The sequence below is a fragment of the Tachypleus tridentatus genome, chromosome 5 (genome assembly GCF_004210375.1).
Source record: "Tachypleus tridentatus isolate NWPU-2018 chromosome 5, ASM421037v1, whole genome shotgun sequence".
Lineage (NCBI taxonomy): Eukaryota > Metazoa > Arthropoda > Merostomata > Xiphosura > Limulidae > Tachypleus > Tachypleus tridentatus.
The window spans coordinates 31,890,991-31,914,091 of record NC_134829.1 but is presented as its reverse complement, the minus strand read 5'-3'; the positions used below and the strand labels follow the sequence as shown (position 1 = coordinate 31,914,091).

The window sequence follows — 23,101 nt, the reverse complement described above, 5'->3', positions numbered from 1 at the left end:
CCAAGCCCAGCTTAAAATAACATCAGATAGAAAAGAGTACTAAGTGTAGATCTTTCTTTTCATACCATACAATATTGTTAATTATAAAAAACTAAGAGACAAAAGCTTAGTTTCATCGTTTCTTAATTATTTACTATCATTGAGATTAATTGTTATTCAAAATACAATAAATAGTAATAATATTATTATTTTTTAGTTGTTTGTGATTACAGCGCCTTATAAAAAGTGGCTTTCACATATTCGATTGAGATATAACTTACAATATTTAAAACGCATTCGTTAGAGTTGATTTAAATCAAGAAATTTTAGCTAATTTTGTTTTCAGGTTTGTTAAAGAAAATTAAACAAACGTTAATCGTTGTTATTGTTTAATTTTTGTAAAGTCGAATTTTAAATTAATATTAAATATAGAATAAGTTTTGTATAAATTATCTGCACAGTTTTTAGCACAGCATAAAGCCGTAACTGAAAGACGCGAGTAATTTTTGATACAATTACTAATAGTAAAAGACAAGTTCTAAAGCTAATGAGATACTACTACTATTTTAATTTGTAGTGTACGTAAATCCTAGGTAAGTACTAGATTTAACTTATTATTAAATATTCGTGTATTGACAATATCATTTACAAAATCTGTTCATTTAATGCTTACTACTGGAATTTATGGTTATAATAAGTTTAAACTAATTTGAGAGCAAAGCACAATTAAAATTTTGTATTTTAAATTTAATTACAAATCGTTTCATTGATTTAAAATGGATAAATATTACTATTGTCAATTGTATTAACAACTAAGTTGTTAATATTAATTCACCAGTTAGTGTTGAAATTTATTCTTAAATCTAGGATTAGAACAGCATTACTACCATTACTTATTGCTAATACTGGCAACAGAAATTTAGGTGGTGGAAGTTTAGTTGATATGTAGTTTATATTAATTTCATTTATTGGGTCATCATAATTTCTAAATGTTGATTTTGCAGTCTTAAGAAAAAAACTGGTATTTTTGTACACCCCCAACTCTTTCTATATTTTATAAACCAGTGATATTTAAACATTTCACTTTATACATTTGTAACATAAGTCTCTCTACCAAATACTTAGATATTGTCACAGAACTTTGCTACTACTACTGCTTAGGTCCATCAAAAAAGGTTGGTGTTAGAAGATTACATAGTGGTAGTAACTACCTCATAGCAGGAATTGAGAGAGTAAAATGAGATTCTTGATGTGAGGATTTCATCCTTAAGTTTATTGTATTAATAGTCTAAGATATTATTGGAGATCCTAAAGAAAATGTACATATATTGATGTATTGTGGGTGAAAGTAAAATAAGTGTCCAAGCAAATATAATGTCTTTAACCAGTTAGGAAAATAACCCATAACTGATCAGATTTGAAAATCAGGATGACACTGGCTTGACTGATGTTAAAGAACAAGTGTAAAAAGAATATTGTGAACTTTTTAAAGAATTACTGTCTTGATATCAGTAGCCAAAAACTTTGATGCAGTATAGCTAATAATGAGTGCAGGATTCAACTGTTACGTGTATATAAAATTAAGTACCGAGCTTTACAAGTACACTACGACAAAGTTATTGTAAAAACATGCATACATTTTCTATCTTTTGTGGTTGCTGTACCTAAATTAGTAAGTTTTATATTAGAATAACCAAAACAAAAAGGGCCATATTTATACTGCATATTTATTTTCTTTATTGCAATGTGGGTAATATATTTGTTTGCTTTTTTTACACTTGATTACTAGTGAAAGATGAAACAGTATTGGTGATAATGTTTAATATATCTTTATTATTATACTTCAGTTATAAAGATTTTGTTTGGGTTTTTTTTTGTCAACTTAGTATATGGACTTAGGGCTAACCTAAGTTTTTTTATGCAGGATGAACCAAATTGAAGAAACAATACTTACTAATCTTCATAAGTGAAAAAATAAAAATATTGAATTAGTTGTACTCATTACTGGGTTGATTCTTACTTTTGAACAAAGTAGGTAGGTTCAAGCTGATATTAATTATGCACCTTTCATTTAGTGAACATTTGGTGTGCAATTATTTGCATTATTTTTAATCATAAATTTAGATTTCAGTATTAAATTAAATACTTTTCTTTTTTACTTACAGAATAATGCAACTTATTTATGTACTAAAAAGATTTATCTAAAAACAAAATATAAATAAAAAAAAGACTGATTATAACATTGTTTTTTTTGGGGGGTGAAATGATGGTGGCTCTTTTCAGAAAAATTCTATTTTGTTTTCTGTTTTAGGTAACTTGCATAATCACGTTGTTTCAAGTTGTAAAAAATGGGTGTACCAAAGTTTTACAGATGGATTAGTGAACGTTACCCATGTTTGAGTGAAGTGGTGAAGGAGTATCAGGTATGGATATCATTGTTTATAATAACCTTCTGTAAAATAAATACCTTTTAGATTTATTATTTTAAAATTAGCTAAACTTAAGCCATCAGCATGTTCAAGCTTATATCTGATGTCTGTTATATCTTTACTTATAAGTTACAAAATCAATCTTTTTGTTAGTATTTTTGTTTTTTTCTGTCTTTCCAGATACCAGAATTTGACAACTTGTATTTGGATATGAATGGAATCATTCACACATGTTCTCATCCAAATGATGAAGATCCACATTTTAGAATGTCAGAAGAAAAAATATTTGAAGATATATTTCATTATATTGAGGTAAGACATATAAGACTGTAGAAAGCTTATACAAACATACAAGAATTTCTGGGAGTCTCCATAAACTTTGACCTGTCTCCTGGAAGTTTTTAAAATCTCCTAGAATTTTGAAATATTTTTGACTAAAATTCTATACAAGCAAATCGCTGGCTTTTCAGTGTCAAAGTGAAGTTCTAATATGGGTTACAATCAATATATACAGCCCATACTAGTATTATGAATACTGTCCTTTTGTATCTCTGCTTCCTGAACAGGCTATGGTAACTATTGCCTGTCATGAAAATTTCTGAGAGGAATTGGGTGGTACAAGTTCCAAATTTGTTCTTATGATGTTGCAAACATGGAGTACAGGAGCTTGTGGTCAGAATCTGATACTGATATGACTGGTATAAGTAATGAGCCTTTTAGATAGTTTCAGACTTCTAAATTTAAAAATTATATTTGGAGGTGCATGCCTTCTGTTCAGCTAGCAGCATCCAAGACCTTAACATCATCTTCAAATTTAAGTAATTTATTGACCATTCTTTCATCCATGCCATTGATGTAAATCAAAACGAGCATAGGTACAAAGACTGAGCCATGAGGTACCCCTCTTGTAACAAACTCCATTTCAAATAACCCTATTCTTTCTTCCATCCAGCCATTCTTTTGTCAAATTTGCTAATTTGTTACCCACACCTATATAAATGATTCTTTTTATAAGCCTTTTATATGACACCAAATACACCAGTTCTACACCCTCATCTACACAAGCAGTAACCTTTTAAGGAATGTCAAAAGATTTATAAAGCAAGATTTTATCTTAGTTCAATCATACTGATTATCCAATAAAATTTTAAATTTTGTTGAATGATTTTTGCAAAGCATCTTTTATCAGATTTTCCAAAACTTTTCCCACAACTGATGTTAGAACAATGGACCTATAATTGCTGGGAAAATTTTAAGCATCCTCTTGAAAAGCTAACTTTCAATCTTTTGGTACCTTGAAGGGCTTACAAAAAATAGTACTTCCTTCAAATCTCTTGGGGATATGTTACCTAACTTCCAGGATACTTATTGTTCCTTAATCTTCCAGTTGTTTTTATTTATTTAAACAAACTCAAAATTAATTCAGTCATCTTGTTTGACTTTATATTCATTTATTAACTATTCAAAATGTGGAATACTGATTAAACCTTTGTTAGTAATAACTGAAGAAAAATCAGTATCTAATAACCCAGCCATTTTATAGTAATTGGGTAAGAGCCTTCCTTTATTATCCCTTAAGGATCCTACCCCCATCCTAATATTTCATTTACCCTTAATGTCTTTGAAGACATCCTTGTTTTCCTGTTTGTGTGTTCTTGATTTAATTCATACATTTTATGAACCAATCTGGCTTTTTTAACTTGTACCCTTCTTTTTCTTTGAGGAATATCTTTGAATATTTAATTCAAGGAATACCTTGAATATTTAAAAAAAAATTTTATATCTGGTCACTGTCGTGAAATAACTCAACTGCCTAGTTCACAACAGATAATTCTGGTTGCACCTTTTCAAAAATCACGGGTTCGAACCCCCGTTGCACTACACATGCTCACCCTTTCATCCATGGGGTCATTATAATGTGATGTTCATTCCCACTATTCATTGATAAAAGAGTAGCCCAAGAGTTGGCAGTAGATGGTGATGACTAGCTGCATTACACTGCTACATTAGGGACGGCTAGCGCAGATAACCCTCATGTAGCTTTGCGAAAAATTCAAAAACAAAGAAGTAAACAAGCAAAATTTGTAACTCAAATATCATCGTTTCTTATCTCCATGTACAATGATCACTTGCTCCCAGATGTTCCTCAGTTTATACTCTCTCAATTTCATCAGTATTATCTTGTGGTCTATAACAAATACCTACTAAAAGCCTTTTCCTTTTATATTTACTAAAGAAATCTAGATGGATTCAAGCTTCCCAGCAGAAAGTAGTTCACATTTTGTATACAAAGCTACCACTCCTTTCTCTTTAGTACTCTATTAAGTAACACATAACCTCGTTTCAAAAAGCATTTCTGTGATTAAAATCATCTACGTTTAACCATGTTTTAGTTATTTCCATTATACTAAAACCTTCAATTTCTACCAGTGCTCTAAAGTCATGTACTTTATTTTTTGTACTTGAAACATTAGAATAGTCACAGTTAAGCCTACCCTTGTAATCACTACTGTACCAATTTCCTGTGCTAAACTTTTCTCTGACTCTTATTCTCTTTGTGTTTTGTTTTTAGACAGTTCCAGAAAAAGTTCCATTTCTCACCTTGCTCGTTTCTAGGTGAATGTCAAGGTCACTTCCAGATTTTTGTTTAAACATGTGTATAAATTGTGTTACAAAATGGTTCAGTTTGCACCCAATGATGCCTTTACTGGCAATACCATGAGCATGGCTAGATGATGTACTTATGAAATGTACAGTTGTCTTGTTCTTCTTTGATTCCATAAAATATCTTTTTTTTTTATTTTGCTCAACCTTTTGGCTTGCTCCTTTTTCAAGAGTCTGTGAATGTAACAGGTTACAAAACTGACTTTAATTTGTAGTTATTGTTATTTAAAATTAATTTTGTAAACTGTGATGTTCATAGATCCTTGAAAAGGCATAATCTCAAACATAACATAGAATAAAAATTAATCTTAAGTTGTTTGTCATTTTCAGTATTGATGGTTACTATTCTTCAGTTAGCCCTGAGAACTTTAAAAGAATAAAAATGGCTTTTGTTTTGTTGGGATTTCATTTTATTTTATGTACATGTATAATACTGAAAACATGTTTTTGATTATATTACGATTTTAATTTGTTTGTTCTAAACAAAATACTGTTGTTTTAGTTTTAAATTGTTTTCAACTACTAACAGTTTTGTTTCTATAATTCAGTTTTTAACTGTAGATTTCAACTATTTTTAGTTCCTTTTTCAAATGATCAAGCCCAAAAAAGTTTTTTTCATGGCTGTTGATGGAGTTGCTCCTAGAGCAAAAATGAACCAGCAGAGAAGTCGTCGCTTTAGGTAAGTATAGAGTTACAATTTCAAAAGATGGTTTTACAAGTGTTAAGTAGTAAGTTTGTTTGTTTGGTTTTACAAGTGTTAAGTGGTAAGTTTGTTTGTCTTTTCCTAAATATTTACATTCCTGCTGTTATATTGTTTTTGTGTTTTAGTTGGAACTTTTATGATGCAAGCATTGGTTAATAGAGGAGTTGATGTTGTCTACAGTTTAATCCACAGTTTGATTTTGTAACATAACTAATTGTATTTCATAAACACAATCTAAAGACACATTTCACTTTTCATTTTAAATGTAAACATAAGTAATTCAGTGACAATGTAAAGTAGTGGTAAAATAGTGTAATATATGTAATGCCATGTTAAACAGTTTTGTTAAAAAGTTACCCCAACTTACTGATGGTTTTGTATTTTCAGGCTACAATTAATTGAAGTAATTTTAAGTGCTAAACATCTCAGTTTGTATGATGCACTAGCTGCAAAGATTGCCAGTGTTGTATGGTTAAGAAAGCTAATAATAATGTTGTACAATTTGTATCTAGTGTCCCGTGTAATATTTATTTATCTAAAGACTTGAAAGAGGTTAAGGATTAGAGTTTGTGAGTCACTTGCCACTAATATTTCTAAGTCCTTGAATAATGGTTATGTACCAGAAGATTGAAAAGTGGCTAATGTTACCCCTTTTCTGGGAGGTGATAAAAACTGTTCTGGTAATTAACTCAGTGGCAGAAAAACTTTTGAAAGTTTGAAAACAGATGCTTTGTAAAGTCATTTTAGAAACTTAAAATTTTCTGGACTAATCATTATAGTTTTAATAGGAGAAAAATCTTATCTTACTCATCTTTTCAAATATTTTGAGGAGGGGTGCTGCTTATGTAGAGGAAGGTACAGACATGGCTTTGGTATAGCTGGATTTTTCAAAAAGCATTTGAGAAATTGCTATGTAAAATATTTCTCAAAACATATTACCTGTATATGGAGGATAAGTTGGGACATTGGATGGAAAGCTGGCTAGATGAAAGAAAGCAGAGAGTTGTTATAAATGAATTTCAGTCAAACTCGATTAATATTATGAGTGGGTTGCCTCAACACTTAGTGTTAGGACTTTGCCCTCTGATTTGCACCAGTGACATAGATGAGAGAATGGTCAATGAATTATTTAACTTTGTTGATAACATTAAAGTTTAGGCTGTGAAGAGCAAGATGCTGTTTCAAAAAAAGATCTGGATTATTTGAATGGATGGCACATGGCTGTTACTTGTAATAAATACAAGTAAGACATATGTAATAGATATATATATCTTTGGACAGACTAACTTTAACAGTGTTATGAAAGAAAAATACCTTTCTAGTTGATCAATCTCTTAAGCTGTCGAAGCAGAATATTGTTGCTAGTGGCAAGGTAAATAGAACCTTAGGTTGTATTTGTAGAAATGCTGAGCACAAGTCCGAAGAAGTTATAATTTCATTGTGTAGGTCATTCATTAGACCACATTTGGAATATTGTATTCAGTCTTGGGCTTTTTACCCTAGAAAGAACATTGAATTGTGGAATAGGGTTCAGAAAAGGGTTACTAGAATGATACCTGTGATGAATAGGTTGTCATATGAGAACGTGAATGACAGAAGAGCTGGAGGTGATCTGATTGAGGTGTTTAAGGTTGTTAAGGAAATTACTAGTGTTGTTTCATCATTTTTTTCATATTTAATGGTGAGAAAGGTAAATCTAGGGGACAAATTTTAGGAGGGTAGAAGTCATCTTTACTAAGACTGTGATTTTTCTAACAGGGTGGTTGGCTTTTTAAACAGGTTGCCTTCAGAAGTTAGATACTGTTAATTTAAGAGAAAACTTGATAATTATAATTAATGATCAGGACTGGATTTGAGTTTCTTTACTGTTCAGTTTTATGGATGGAACAACTAAGATGGACAAAAAGGTGTTGTTGCTCTTTAATGTTGTAAGTTATGTTTCTGTAAATATAACTGCAGAGGTAACTCATTGTGATTTGTTTTAGCGCATTTTAGCTGGCTCTGCGAAGTAACTGTGAGTGTAAATAGATTAACGTAGACTCTAATGACTCTAATCTTTTACTAGTATTATAGAATAGTCATGAAATATATCTAACACTTCAGTAGCTTGTAATAAATTGATAGAAATAAGTTTCTATCTTGAATGCATTTAACATGTTTATACGTTGTATTTAGCTTAAGAAATGGTTTTAAAACTCAAGAATAGTTTATCATGAAAGTAAGGTAGTTGATGTACATTTTCTATAAACTTGAGACATAAAAGGATTTATTATATAATTTTAAAGGTCAGCTAAAGAGGCTGAATTACTTGAGAAAAAAGCACAAGAGAGAGGTGAAGTTTTACCAACAGAAGCAAGATTTGATTCAAACTGTATAACACCAGGTAATGTGTTTATTGAATTTAGTTGCTTCTAAACCATTAAAGCTGATGAAAAATATAATTTTTTTAGCTGTTATGTTTATAATGGACTGAAATTTTCATTGGTTGAAATGTAGTTTTTCTGCCAAAGAAAGATGAATGTGCTCATACATTAGACTAAATATGAGAAACATTACAAGAGAAAAAGGTGAAGGTTGTTTAATGAGATGTTAGAGTAGTAAAAAATATGAAATTTAAATTTGGCATTATGTTTGTAAACAGGCAATGGTTTACATCACTCTGTGTAATCATCAGACCTGGCACATAACATGCATGTATTACTCTGTGTAATCATCAGACCTGGCACATAACATGCATGTATTACTCTGTGTAATCATCAGACCTGGCACATAACATGCATGTATTACTCTGTGTAATCATCAGACCTGGCACATAACATGCATGTATTACTCTGTGTAATCATCAGACCTGGCACATAACATGCATGGATTACTCTGTGTAATCATCAGACCTGGCACATAACAGATTATTTATATACACTGATATTTTTTAATCTTCACAGGATCTTTATAATTGCTTAACTTAAAAAATCCTTCTGCTGGTGTAATTATTACTAAAAAGATTATTATTAATTAGTCTTTATGTACATTGATTTGTTTGATTGTCTGTATTAGAACAAATTATTATTAGTTTTAAATTACCTTATCTTCTACAAACTGTTTATCAGAAAAGTCATTTTCACTTGCAGTTTGTTTCATTTTTCCATAAGTTTCTATTTCCTTCTTTTTTCCTACTTCAGTCACATTGTTATTTACAATATTTGTTTTCATCCACGGAGAGTTATGAATTATTTTATTTATCTTTTCCTCCAGTTTTGTGTGTTGTGCACTTGCGTTTTTAGGTAGTCATGAATACTACTGCTGTTCCTGCTGCAGTGGAATTATTGACCATATTCAATGGGTCACCACAATTTTTGGCTCAGGATGTGATGGCTCTGGTCCATTAGCAGTTGACCATTTTCATGCTATAGTCAGGACAACTGATGATTGTCCTTCCAAACTTACTCAGGTTTTCAATAATTTGGACATTTTGGATTTGGGCAGCCTGTTACCCCCTCCTGGAAATATCTCTGTCATGTATTGTTTCAGGTGACTTGTCCAGATCACTTTCCTGTTTGATGGAATTGATTATTCAGTCCTCAACTGCAAGTTCCTGTGGTTCTACCCCCTACTATCTCAAGGATAAGTCTTTTAAGGTATAATTTTGTGTTTCCTCCTCCAAATATTGGGGCTCATGCACATCATTTTGGGAAGCAAACCACATGCTCAGGACAAATTATGCCTTTGATTATCATTACTCCAACTTTCCTCATTTGGATTCACAGTGCTTTGTGTCTTGGTTTTCCCTTAATGAAGATCAGACCCCAATAATCTGATTACCTTTTTCATATTTGTCTTACTCCAACTACCATCATTGTGTCAGGGCTGGTAGGAACCAGACTCATTCAGTTTTCCTGTGTTTGGAACTTCTTGGCAGCAGTTGATCCATAGGTTCATAAAGTCATTTCAGTAAGATTGGTTCTATACTTTCATTCATTCATCTCTTCGACTCTGCACTGGGGCTTTCTGTACCTCCCCAGTTCAGAGCTTATCCGTGGAATCTCACAAATCTTCTCTGCACCTTCGCCGTTTGCAACTGTCTTTACTGTATTCTTTGAAACTTTGTTCCTTACCAAAGCATCTCACTTGAGGATGTGTTTTTTCCTCCTCAGTGGGCCTTACTTTGTCAAAACAGACGATCTGCCATTGCTCCTTTTGGCCTTTGCATCCAGGTGCAATTGGATGAATTGTGTCTGTCCTTGGGTAACATTGCAGAATCCATTGGTCAGCCCATCCCACCATGGCTTATTACAGTCCCCAAATGTGACGTTTCTTTAAGTCATCTGAGAAAAGCAGATACTTCTGATTGGAAGTACCGTCTTTTATTTACTGAACATCTTTTGAACAATCTTTCCATTCCAATTTATATGGATGTTTCCAAATCAGGTAATTCTGTGGGCTCTGCCATGGTTTGTTGCGGTTCGGTGGTTGCTCGCAGAATCCCCTCTACAGCTTCTGTGTTCACTGCTGAACTGTATGCCATATCTCTTGCCCTGGATCATATTGAAGCTGAGTAGTACTTCGACTGCACTATTTATACTGACTGCCTTAGTTCTCTGCTGGCCTTGGAATCACTTCCTGTTGGCTCACACCCTGTTCTTGCTGATATTCAAAGCCGACTGGCCCATTTCTCATTAATATCTACTATCTAGTTTTACTGGATACCAGGCTACGTTGCTTTTGCGGGAATGCGCTTGCAGACATGGCAGCTAAACCTAAATGCTCTGGCACTATCACCACTGTGCCTATTCTGTACATAGACTATGGTCCTTTATTCAAGGCTTGGCTCTGTGCCAGCTGGCAGTCCACTTGGAGTGAGCAACGTGACAACAAACTTTTTCAAATCAAACCCAAAATTGGACTTTGGCCATCTAGCTTCCGTAAAGTTTGGAAGGAGAAAGTTGTTTTCACTAGGCTACGCGTTGGTCACAGTTTTTTAACTCATCATTTTCTTTTATCTGGAACTGATGCACCAGTGTGTAGTTTGTGTAACACTCAAATCACTGTAAGCCACATTTTACTTTCTTGCCATCGTTACAACTCTCAACGACGGCACTATTTTAAACATGTTCTGTCCCAGGGTTTGTCTGTAACATTGGACAGTGTTATTGGTGATGGTGACTCTGTCCACCTTGATAAAGTTTTTAGTTTTTTAATGGTCATTAAAAGAAACAACTATGACTCTCTTAAGGTTAGCAAAATGCCTCGTCATCTAATTAGTGACGTGCATGAAAGGATTAACGAGATTCCCACTGTTCCTATCTACTATCTAGCATAACCACAGCCAAGGGAATGGGCTTGGAGAAATCATAAAACTCCCTTTTCAGAATCTCAATCTCTCTAGTTCAATTTGAAATTGGAAAATGGCCAGTACATTAAATAACTCAACACCAGGACTGGAAAGGCCAACTTCAGGTGACTAATGCTGCTGTTTGAACTATCCGTTTGAACTACCCCTTAGTTTTCCTGGCGAGTTGTTATTATAATTTTGTTGCATGTCTTTTAACACTTTTATTACTTTACCTTTTGGTACTGGCCATAATGACACATAACCTGGAACCAGAACTGGAAAGACCAACTTCAGGTGACTGACAGTGGTTCTTGAACTTACCTGTTAGTCTTCCTGGCGGGTTATGATCATGACCATTATGCTAGAGAAAGTCCTTTACAACTTCTCTTACTCTGCTTTCTCTCTTAACATTGTAGACTAGGTGTCAACATTGGTTTTATGCTTTTTCTGTTTTTCAATGATGTTTAGTTTTACCTTCATTTCCTTTTATGTATTTTACTACATTTAATTTATTTTTACTTTTTTACTGGACATTTGTTGCAGACAGCCTAGCTGCTTTGTGCCATAAAACACTAAGTCAATCAATCAATTCATTCATCTCCTCCTTTGTCTCAGAATTCTATTTCTTTCTGTCCTCCTCAGGATCCCATATTTTGCCCACATGATCCATTCTAGGGACTTTTTTTTCCTGACCATTGTATAGGCATGTGCCTATTTCTTGACTTTTCACAAGATGACTCAATCCAATATCCTCAGTTTCTTCTTCAGGATGTGGTTATGACTTGTCAATGTGGGGAAGTCTTTTCTCACACCCAAAACAATTTTTATTCCTCCAATTGTGTTTTTCAACTCTTCTCTGTTTGGCTATATCTGATCAACTTCAGTCATGAGATATGGCATGTCTTTTATGTAGGATATTGTCTTCTCTTTCTTCTTCTGTGCAAGAAGTTTTCATTCTTTTGAGAATATTGACTTCTCTCAAAGCCCTTATTCTTCTTGGTCACTGTTATGTATTATAATTTATCTGTGACAAATCTCAAATTTATTATGTTAATATATTACAATTTCAAATGGCCAGAAATTTTAATTCTAATTTAGAAGTTAATTGAATGTCTGTACCAGGTTTATGATATTTGCCAACAAGATTGATACACACAGTTTCTTTCTTAACATAAATATATTTTAATGTACAGACAACAATGCAATTTAGAAAAAAAAATTATTACAAATAATTTATATACAAAAGTTTTACAAACTTGCAAGCAATATTGAGTTTTCTGTCTGGTCTGGAACTGAATATTTTATCAGTGTTTCACAATGAATAAATGAAGCTTAAGATGATATTTATATCGGTAAAGTTCACTTAATGGTTAGCTAGCTAGCTCCTTATTCTTACCTGGTTTCACTCCATTTACAAGCTGACATTTTTCCAACAGATATATCTGATGTCCTCATCTAAGTACCAGTGTTGAGAGTTAATTTACTGAAGTTAAATGGTTTATAATGCTCAGTCTATAAATGCTTCTGTAGTTTCCTGATTTATAGGTATTGATCACAGTTATAGCTTCTGAGATTTATAGCATACTAACTGTAGGTAACCAACAATATAAAAACTGTCTTCTCACACTGTATTGGTTGTCTTTTATAAGTTTGAGAGGATTTTCTAGACACTTCAGCTGAAGCACCAATACTGGTATAAATATGTATACATTGTACATTGTTGATTCTTATGCTCAAGAATCTTCTAGAAATATAAGGAGTAGGTGGGAGTTTTGCAATACACATTTAACAGTATAAATTATATAATGTATATTGTAACTATAACAAACATTAATGTTAAAATAGATGTATAATAGTGAAGCTCCCCTTCTTTGAGAATTAAAAATTGGCATGGTACAAATTTTAACTAAGGTATTCTATGTACAGATAGTCCCCAACTTACATAAGGGTTACATTCTTTTTGTAAGTCAAATATTACATAAGTTGGAGAGGCCTAGAAGAGATATATGCTGATGTAATAGTTTTATATGCCAACTTTGGTTTACATCACACAATGCTTAATTAAGCTATGTAGATATAATGTTTGAGTTTTAATAATTTCGTTTATTAGTGATAAGAAGTGGAAATGTATTTAAACAATTGTACGTGATAATTAAACACACTTTACATCCTTAAAACTAATACTATCCAAGCATGCAGGAAGTGTTTTTTTAATTGTGGTGAGAATGAACTTGGTTGTTAGATGAGGCAGATGGAAAAGAAGATACTTCAGATAAAGCAGAAACGTAAAGGTCATCAGAGTTAACATCAGGAGTGGTGGAAGTTTCAAACGTAATGAGGAATGATTGTTTGCTACCCTTCCTCTTCTTGTAGATCTCTCTGTAGCAGTCCAAGACATCTTCCACCTCTCCTTAAGACTTTTAAACTGTTAGAGGTATTGTGGTCCATTTTCTCAAACTGTGCTATGCCTGCTTCAATGTCACAGAAAACATGTGCTATTTCCTTCACTATTAAAGAATATTTCTTTTTCATCTTCAGTTTCCACTCTAGATCTATTTGTGTGTTTATGAGCAGGTTTGCCATTTCTTAGCACTGGTGTGCCTTTTCCCAGTCATGATTAGGGCACATAAATCACTGTCACAAAAAAACAAATATTACTATGAGCAATGCACAAGATGTGTTCAAGGTGAGAGCTTGTGAATGAATGAGAGGTGAGCACATGGTAGCATCCAGGTTGTAAAACTGACCATGTGGCAACAGCTGAAGCAAATTGATAAGATGGTTTGAAGTAAAGTGTGTGCAACTTGACAGTTTATCAGTGATAATCCTTTACATAAGTGTGCAACTTGACAGTTTATCAGTGATAATCCTTTACATAAGTGTGTGCAACTTGACAGTTTATCAGTGATAATCCTTTACATAAGTGTGTGCAACTTGACAGTTTATCAATGATAATCCTTTATATAAGTGTGAGTTTATGCAAGTCACACATTAGGTAAGATGGGGACCATCTGTATATATATTGCTAACAATATATTAAATATAATACAATGTCAAACAATTATACAGTTTTAATAACTATGACAGTGTATAACACAATCAGAACAAATATCCTTATCATAAAATTGCATACATTTTAATCTTTTCGGTAAAAGCCCCACACAGTTAACAATTACACAATTAAGGGTTTGTTTTTTTTTTTGAAAGATAGGTTTCAGAGTAGGAACAGGAATTTTCTGCTTAGGATTTCTCACCAGTTGACATATGACAAATTGTACTAAACTGGGAAACATCTTGTCTCATTTTTGCCAAAAGAAATATCTTATAATCTGTCATATGTCTTGTTGACACTGAAATTAGCTCCCATGAGGAATTCATAGGCAACATTCAATATTTCAGAATGATATGCTTTGGAAACAACTATCTAATAAACTATAGCTCAGTTCTCTCAAGCTGGTATGTCTGGTGGTCTCCTTTTTTTCATAAGCACACTGTTTTTGTAAAATAACCATTTGGAACTTTATCCAGTTCATCTTTTAAAGAGTGCATGTTTGAATAATGAAGAGATCTGTAGATTATTTTTTTTACTTCTAGCAAATGGAATTTCACCAGGTGAATTAAATCTCCAATGCTCATCATTGTCACTCGCTGGAGAATTGTCAGTAGGACAGTTATTCACAAGATCCCCATCAGATAAAAAAAATGTCTGAGACGAATCTGTAATATCCTCTAAATATGTGTCTATCATTTGTCTTTGGTTTAATTTCTTTTCCTGAGCTCCAATCACAGCACATGAGGGAAACACATCTAAGTTCTCAATATCATCATCATACTTACATTAAGTGGTGATTAGATCACTAACCATTTTAGTTTTGGAAACAACTTTTCCTCCAGCCAACAGAACTTCACCAGGTGAACCAAATCCATAATTGCTACTCATCAAACACTTGTCAGTAGGAGAGTTATTCACAAAATGCATGTTGGACCTAAAAATGTCTCTAACAAATCTATGATCTCATCCTCTGAACACGTGTCTATGATTTTTCTTTGGTTTAATTTCTTAGCCTGAACTCGAGTCGCAGCACACGTGGCAAACACATCTGGATTCTCCACAACAACAACATCTTTATGTGAAACGGAGACTGGCATGGTAGCTATCTTGGGTTTGGCAACAACTTTTCTTCCAGCCAAATCGTTTCCCAACAGTAATGATACACCCTTAATTGGCAGAGTAGGTCTTATTCCAACAACAAGTGATTACAAAACTAGATCTGATGTTATGAGTTGAATGTTATGAGTAGGAACATTAACAAAATCACTCTCAATACCCTGAACAATAACAAACCTACCAAGAAAAGAACCTAAATCTAAACACAATACATCTTCTAACAACAACAATGATTAAATCACTCTAGTATTACTTAAAATATGTATTGATATGTTATTAGGAGTGTCATTTGTCAAATACATAGAAACAACAGAACTACACCAACAGATGATCTAGTGAAATTATATCTATATGTGGACACAAATGCATTGGGTGTTGTGTCTTGCATAGTATTTTTTTTCTCTTTCAAATACTAACAATTGGATATAACGTGACCAGGTGTTTTTCACACAAGTGGCAGACAGGTCTTGATGAATTTGATGAAGTGTTACCTTGTCTGTAACATTTCAAACTGGAGAAGCTGAATTATTTTACAATAATCCTTTACTTTATTTGATTTAAGAGGAACAGATTTTTGCTGAGATGGCAGGAATTTCTTTCTTTGAAAAGTGGTTTTGTGTGTTAAACTGTAATCATCAGAAAGAACAGCTGCTTCCTGCATGATTTCAAATTTCTTTTCATCCAAGTAAGTTTTAAGGTCATCATTTGGACAGTATTTACATTCCTCAGTTGGACATAATTGTCTTAGTTTGATGAAATTATTGCTGCACAGAATTTCACCAACTGATTAAAATAAACTTCCTTTTCATTGCAAAATTCACACAAGTTTTGCTGTCCTTTTTGTGATAACCTTAACTTTTGATGATAAACATCTGGTAATAACTCAGGCTTTAAGAATAACTGCATTAACCTTCTCATAATTGGTGCAGTCTTTGAGAGAGTGGCATAAGCTTCTTGTGCTTTAACAGTTGAAATGCTTTGGAATAATAATGACCATTTTTTTAGTGGCCCATTCCACGGTTTAGGGAATCTTTTCAAAATGTTGGAAATATTTATGAACTTTATTTTGTAAAATATAGATTGTGTTTAAAGTTGTCATTTTGATTGATTGGATTTTAACCAAATTTCTTTCTTAGCTTTGATAGAAATTTGTGTTTTTTCTTTTTTGGCTTTGATTGGAGCATGTTTGATCTCAATGTATACCTTTAGCTTTTATATGAGCTTGCTCTTTTTGAGCTTCAATATGGGTTTGTTCCTTCTCTTTTTTTTGGTTTCAATATGTGTATGTTCAAGCTTAGCTTGTTGAAGTTTTGGTTGGATTTCTAACTTATTTTTATCACTCAACTCTGATTGGCCAGTGGAGACTGGAATATTCTTATAATGCTTCAGGCAACAGTCATCATTGACTAGTATTTGAATAATGTGCTATTTTAGTTTTTTTTCTCATTAATTTTTTAACCTCTAATTCTAAAATTTATAGAGTTTTGAGTAATTCACTTTTGTTATGTTTCAGTTTATTGAGAGAGGGTAATTCAAGAAAGCCTTGATAATCAGACATGATTTTGTTGCCACTGATAAATATAAACTGAATTAAGATTTTAATTTTAATTTAGAACAGATTGTTCTTCTGATTTAGATCTTGTACACAAACCTCCAATTTATTATGTTATATGTTACAAGTTTGAAAAGCGAGAAATTTTAATTTAGAAGTTAACTAAATGTCAATATGTATCAAGTTTATGACATTTGTTGCCAACAAGACACTTGCCAGTTTTCTTTATTAACACAAATATATTTTAATATACAGACAACAATACAATTATAACAAAGGTTTTTGCAAATAGTGATTTATATACAAAAGTTTTACAAACTTGCATACAATGTACAGGGTGGCCCATAAGTCCCTACCCATCCATGCATCTTATGTATCCAGTGTATCTGTGTACTGTCCCTCATTCTCGCTGCATAATATTATGTACTTGTCACAATACGCTCTTCAAGTGTAAGTGGGCTTACATTGGTCATATTTCTCTGAAAAAAAAGAAATTTATAATGCATGCGTAATTGAATATAACATAATAACATATGGATGGGTAGGGACTTATGGGGAACCCTGTATAATTAGTGAAATATATATTCACCCATACATAGTCAAATGTCTAAAATGTAGTTGTATTACAATCACATCATGTGTGTGTATGTGTGTATATTGACAGTATATTGCATTGAATTAACTTACAGTTGAACAACTTGTTTTAGTTTCAGTGAATTTATAAACATATTGTACCACTTTTTTCAAAAGGTGGTTTCAGTTACCTACCACACTACACACTTTTCAGTGGAACTTTATATAAAAATGTTTGACTAGAATGACTAAACCAAGTGTCAGGATAGTAAGTTTTGTGTTTATCTTAGATAGTGCACATGGTAAAGTGTTAATCATCAAGTAGTAGTATATTAGTCTTTAAAAATCATAACGTTTTAAATTATTTTTGGTTTTAATAGTGATTCTTATTAAATTCTTTAGGAACAGAGTTTATGGTAAGACTCCATAAACAACTGAAATATTTTGTCAGTATGAAGATTTCCACTGACAAGAGGTGGCGTGGGATCAGTGTTTATCTCTCAGGTCATGAGGTGAGAAAAACTTGAACATAATTTGTTTATTTGAAGTTTGAGCCTTTCTAAACTTCTTATTGTTAATGCTTTTGCAGTTATAAACTTTATGTATTTGGTTTTTTCATTTGTAGGTAAGTTGTATGAAGCCTGATTATTATCTTTAGAAGAAAATAACTGCAAAATGTAACTTAACAGAAAATTTAGCCATTTGAAGCACTTTGAAAATAATACAGTGTAAAACTGCTTAAAATCTTGTACTGCCTGCTTATCCAAACTATGTCAATGATTTTTATAAATACTGAAAATTTAATTTGCGTAAATTCTACAGAATTGTGCATGGATGCTACAACTTCTAATTAGCTAATATGTTGAGGTTTAGTTTTAACTTCTGTATAAGTTGGAAAACCTTGATATGATAACTAAGGAATGAAAGGTGTGTGTGAAGATATTATAAAGAATTTAACTTTGTTACCAATGAGATTACACTTAAAATCTTTCATTAAGAACAAGCAGAGTGGTTTGGTTTGGCTAATAATGGTGAGCTCTAGAAGTGGAAGAAACTAACCTGATAAATAAATGATGTAATTTGCATTTTTATTGATAGTTTTGTTATCACTAGTATTATGGTTTAAAAGTTGGTTTAAGAAAAGCTGTTTGACATGAGGTGATATAAAATTATTTGTAAAGTTGAAGTAGGGTTGGCAACCAGTAAAAGTTGGGTAACTGATTAAGAAATTAATCTAAAAAAAGTTAACTATTATGTATTTGCAAAAAAAAGTACAGTTTTATTAATTTTTATTTAAATTTGGAAATTTCTTGTAATGCACTTTTTTCTGAACACTGAAAGATTCAGCTTGTATTTGAACTGGGTATCCTCTAAGTCTGGACTAATAGGGAAAAGTGCACAGTTTATTCTTAATATATTTATTACACAAATTATGTCATTAACAGTCATACACATTACAGTTTTTGGCATCCTGTGCCATTAGGGTATTTGTTTTCCTGAAGTATGTACAACTGACATTAGGTATTTTAGGTATTGCTTATTGTTTTACGTTGAATTTTTTATGATTGCAGATTTATTTTTGTGTGCTTTGTAGACCACAAATTTCTAGGTTTTGTTAGTTCATTGTAATGAATAATTTTTCTGTGTATGTTTAGTTCATATATCTGTTTGGCTACAGGTCTAAAGGTTTGTCTTCAATTCTACTCCTCTATCTATCCACTTCCCAGATCTTCTTTCCTCCTCCTTGGATTAAGTTGCCTTGCTGAGTCTGTTCCAGATCTCCAACACAAAGGAGCTATCGAATGAGTGGTGCCTGATCAACTAGGATTTTACTCCCATCTATTTGTTGTCACCAAAAAGATGGGAGATTAAATACCCAATGCAGATTTGTCTCAGCTGTGTACCTATCTGGAGACCCCTTGCTTCACCACAAAGACCCACCTCTCACTTTGGTGGATTTTTTTTTCAAGGGATTTTGTATGACCAAGTTTGTTATGATGAGTGCTCATTTCCATATTCTAATTGCCCTTGTGTTATATTTTGGTTCATCCATGAGGGTTCTTTCTTCCAGTTTTGGGCTCTGCTGTTTGGTCCTTCTTCAGCTCATACTTGCTTAATTTTTCAAAACAGTTCTCAGGTGGGGTTTCTCATCAGGTTGTAGAAGTTCTTTATTACTCCCATGCACTTTCTTATTCATTTGTAGATTCTCTTAATTTCCCATATTGGTTGGAACTAGCCATCTGCGCTAGGCTCCTGGACTTGGAGCCAGCAGTCATAAAGGCCTTACTATTTTTTTCTCTCTCTTTCAGGTCGTTTGAATTGAATTCATGTTCATATTTGCTTGACTTCTTCCTTTCGGGACGGGACCTGGCCCTTCTCTCCATTGCTGCCTTTGCCTCCGTCCAAGATAACATTTAGAGTGACATCCTCCACCCAAAAAAAAAAAAAAGAGTAAAAAATTATTTAATAAATAAATAAATAAAACTAAACCTAATAACAATTCACGAAAGGGGACGAAGAGGAACCACAACGTTCCTGAACACCCCAGTTGGAGAGAGAATTCTTATGATTTCTCTCTCTTTAAACTAAACCCCTGCCACGATAGTTGTCTCTCTCTGCATTGTAGGTTCTATCTCTTTTTGGGGATGTGGACTTTCCTGGAAGCTCTCATTCCCTTGGGGGAGATGTACATACATTCTTTTCTTTGAATGCTTCTCACTGTGTGTAAATTCTCCCATCATTTGTTGAACCATCTAATCTCTCTTCTACCTGGTATCAGGGACAACCTTGCTTGGTGGCTCAATAGAGACTTGATCAAGGTGAAGGTTTCCATTTATACTGCCTCATTTCTAGTCTCATCTATTTACAAGTGCTTTCTTAAAATGTTGGAGGACATTCCTTATTGCTTAAAAAGATTTTTGGTCAGGGGTCAGTCAAGAAAGCTACTTTCCATTTAAACATCCTTGAACTTTCAGCAGTTCATTACACTCTATTATTTACTTCTGCTGCTGTGGGGTGGGTTGTTATGGTTCATTTTGACAATTCTGCTGTTATCGGTTGTTTCATTAAGTCCTATATCTTCTGTACTGTGTCAACAACCATGTAATGACAGTTCTGGTGTGTTATGCTCCTGGAATTATGAACCTTATGGCCAATTGCTTGTCCCATCCAAACCAGGTTTTCCTTCCAGAGTGATCTTTTCATCTTCAGGTATTACAGTGCACATGTTATCAACTGGGAACAATATATATAGATGCATTGCCACTGACTGGAATGCCAAAATATCTTACTTTCAGTTCCCCACCCCTAAGCTCTTGTGGTTGATGCTTTTGGTAAAGATTGGAGGGTTCTTCACCTGTGTGTTTATCCTCCAATCAGATTTCTGTCCAGAGTAATTTCCTTTATCTATTACTTGTACTTTGCTGGTTGCTTCATATTGGCTAGTTCAGATAATGTTCCCTTTGGAGCAATTGTCCCTGCCCTTACCTCTGTTGTTATCACTTATCTGTCAACCATGGTTGAGTGTATTTCATCTAAACTCCACCAAACTGATCTTCACATTTACCTTTGTCTGGTCTCTTGCCATAGCTCAGGGACTTGCCTCTTGTGTAAAGTCTTTCCTTGCCTATACCATTCACCTATCCTCCTTGCCTTTGTTGTTAAAGGCATTGGTCTTTTCAGATTTTTGTCCATTTGTATTGGCTTCCAACCATCCTGTCCTCAACTATCCCACTTCTTAACATGGTTGTTTGATCAGAATCTGTCCATTTCAATTGTTGCTTGTTATAGGGGTGCCCTGCCAAATGCTTTCCAGTTTCCCACTTCCAGAATGGCCTTCTTATCCCCAGTTATTTCCTTCCTTTTTCATTTTTTTATCTTTTTTCTTTACCTTTTCTATTTTGTCTGCTGGATTGGGATCTCAATGTTATCCTTCATTCTCTCTTCAGTTCTCCCTTTGATCCTGTTGTAACATGTTCCTTGTACCATCTTTCCCTTAAGACTTGTTTCTTCCTTCTTTGCATGCATTCATCATCATTACTATATTTATGTCCTTAGTGTTACCCACATCATTTGTCATTCTTCATAAGTTATCATTTATCTGGAACAAGACTTCCTTTCCAGGAGATGCTTGGGAAGGTTGTGTTGCCTTTTCTCCTGTTTCCTTCCTTTCCATTTCCCAACTGTACTTCCATTTGAATCCTGTTGGACTACTTTGTTCATTTCATTCCCTGTTGTATAATGCTGCTTGTTTTTCATCCTTTTGTGGTTCTCATACCTGTCTGTTTGTTTCATGGAATTCCTTTGTTTCCCATCATCTATCACCTATTACACTGACTGGTTGTGTTTGTCAACATTTATGACAAGCATATTTTGACTTGTTCATGGAAGTTCACCATTTACATAATGTTTATTTGCACCAAGTTTATCATCCCAATATGTAATTACGTGATGAAAACCACTGTTTTTGGAGGAGATCATTCAAACTGGTGTGTGGGCAACTCCCAATACATTTGTTATACGTTATCTGCAAGACCCAGCTGTGTCTTCCTCCTTCAGCAATTCTACATATCTGTTCACCCTTAAGTGGAATAAGTCAACATTTTTTTTTTATCTTATTCAGTTGATGTACATGATGTTTTAAGATTCTTCTTGGTGGCGTGTGTTGCCTGGTAAGGTGTACTTTATATTATGTTGTCTCTCCAGATTTGCAGTTCATATTGGAGGGATTTACACAGTGTAAAGGTTGTTTTTTTCTTAATTTTTATCAAAATACTTAATATCATATTTGCACTAAATCTTATGCATTTATGGTGCTCACTGTTGAAATTGGGTGTTTCTGTAATACTACTGGCCACTTATCTAGAGATTTATTTATTTTCAATGTTTCATATACAAAGGACTGTCATTTGTAGATTTAATGATTAAAGTAGATGGGCATTTTTGCCCATCTCTGAATGGATTAACGAGATTCTGTCCCTATCTACTATCTAGCTAAACAATTCTTACAATTGGGATTTTCCTCTTTTTCGAAATAGGGAATTGCAGACACCAATTACAATGTGTCCAGTATCTTGTTCCTTTGGACTCTCCATTGTGTATCTTTCTCCTTTTTCTCCTAGTGGAGTACTGGTGTCCTTGCCACTTTTAATTCCCAGTTGCTGAAGTGGTTGACCATGAAGGTTTACTCCTGAGTGGGGTTTGTACAATAATCTAAATCAAGTTTTATAGGTCATATATACCCACTCAGTCAAAAGAGAGCTATCATCGTTACACTTACTGATTATGCAATAACATAATACTCTGAATCCAATGTGCTTCTCCAGATCACAAATTTTCTTATGCATTGTCATTCCACTATATGTGTTTTGCTTTTATAGACTGCATTTGATGTACTGAATACTATTCCGAGGCACTTTCCTTTGATTTAATCCTATGTATCTAAGGTGCTTCTCCCTGGGTTTTTCCTTGGCAGATCACACTAGTTAATCTCTCCATCTTATGCAAGGCAATACCAGTGGATGTATTCTGCCTGTATGGACTACATTTGGCACAAGGTGCTCCTCCTGTATGTTTTAACCTGGGCAGACTGCACTTCTTGATCTTACAAACTTATGCAAGGCAATTCCATTGAGTGGTTTTGCCCTGATGGATTGCACTTGGCCTAATCTGACATATCTGAAAGTACTTTTCCTTGATATATTTT

General features: G+C 33.4%; 1 protein-coding gene across 3 annotated transcripts in view; it reads left to right on the top strand.

The window, feature by feature from the left end:
• The first annotated feature begins 204 nt into the window (after positions 1–204).
• pcm (5'-3' exoribonuclease pacman) overlaps positions 205–23,101 on the top strand; it is a 146,079-nt gene continuing 123,182 nt past the window's right edge. For 2 of the 3 annotated variants that reach the window (XM_076501945.1, XM_076501943.1), the window contains exons 1-6: positions 240–572; positions 2,291–2,402; positions 2,589–2,720; positions 5,651–5,751; positions 8,061–8,158; positions 17,800–17,909. In XM_076501945.1, the coding sequence (XP_076358060.1) occupies positions 2,328–2,402; positions 2,589–2,720; positions 5,651–5,751; positions 8,061–8,158; positions 17,800–17,909 (516 nt within the window). In that variant the 5' untranslated portion in view covers positions 240–572; positions 2,291–2,327. Of the gene's footprint in view, positions 573–2,290; positions 2,403–2,588; positions 2,721–5,650; positions 5,752–8,060; positions 8,159–17,799; positions 17,910–23,101 lie in introns of all 3 variants that reach the window. The other variant, XM_076501944.1, reaches the window with a different exon arrangement.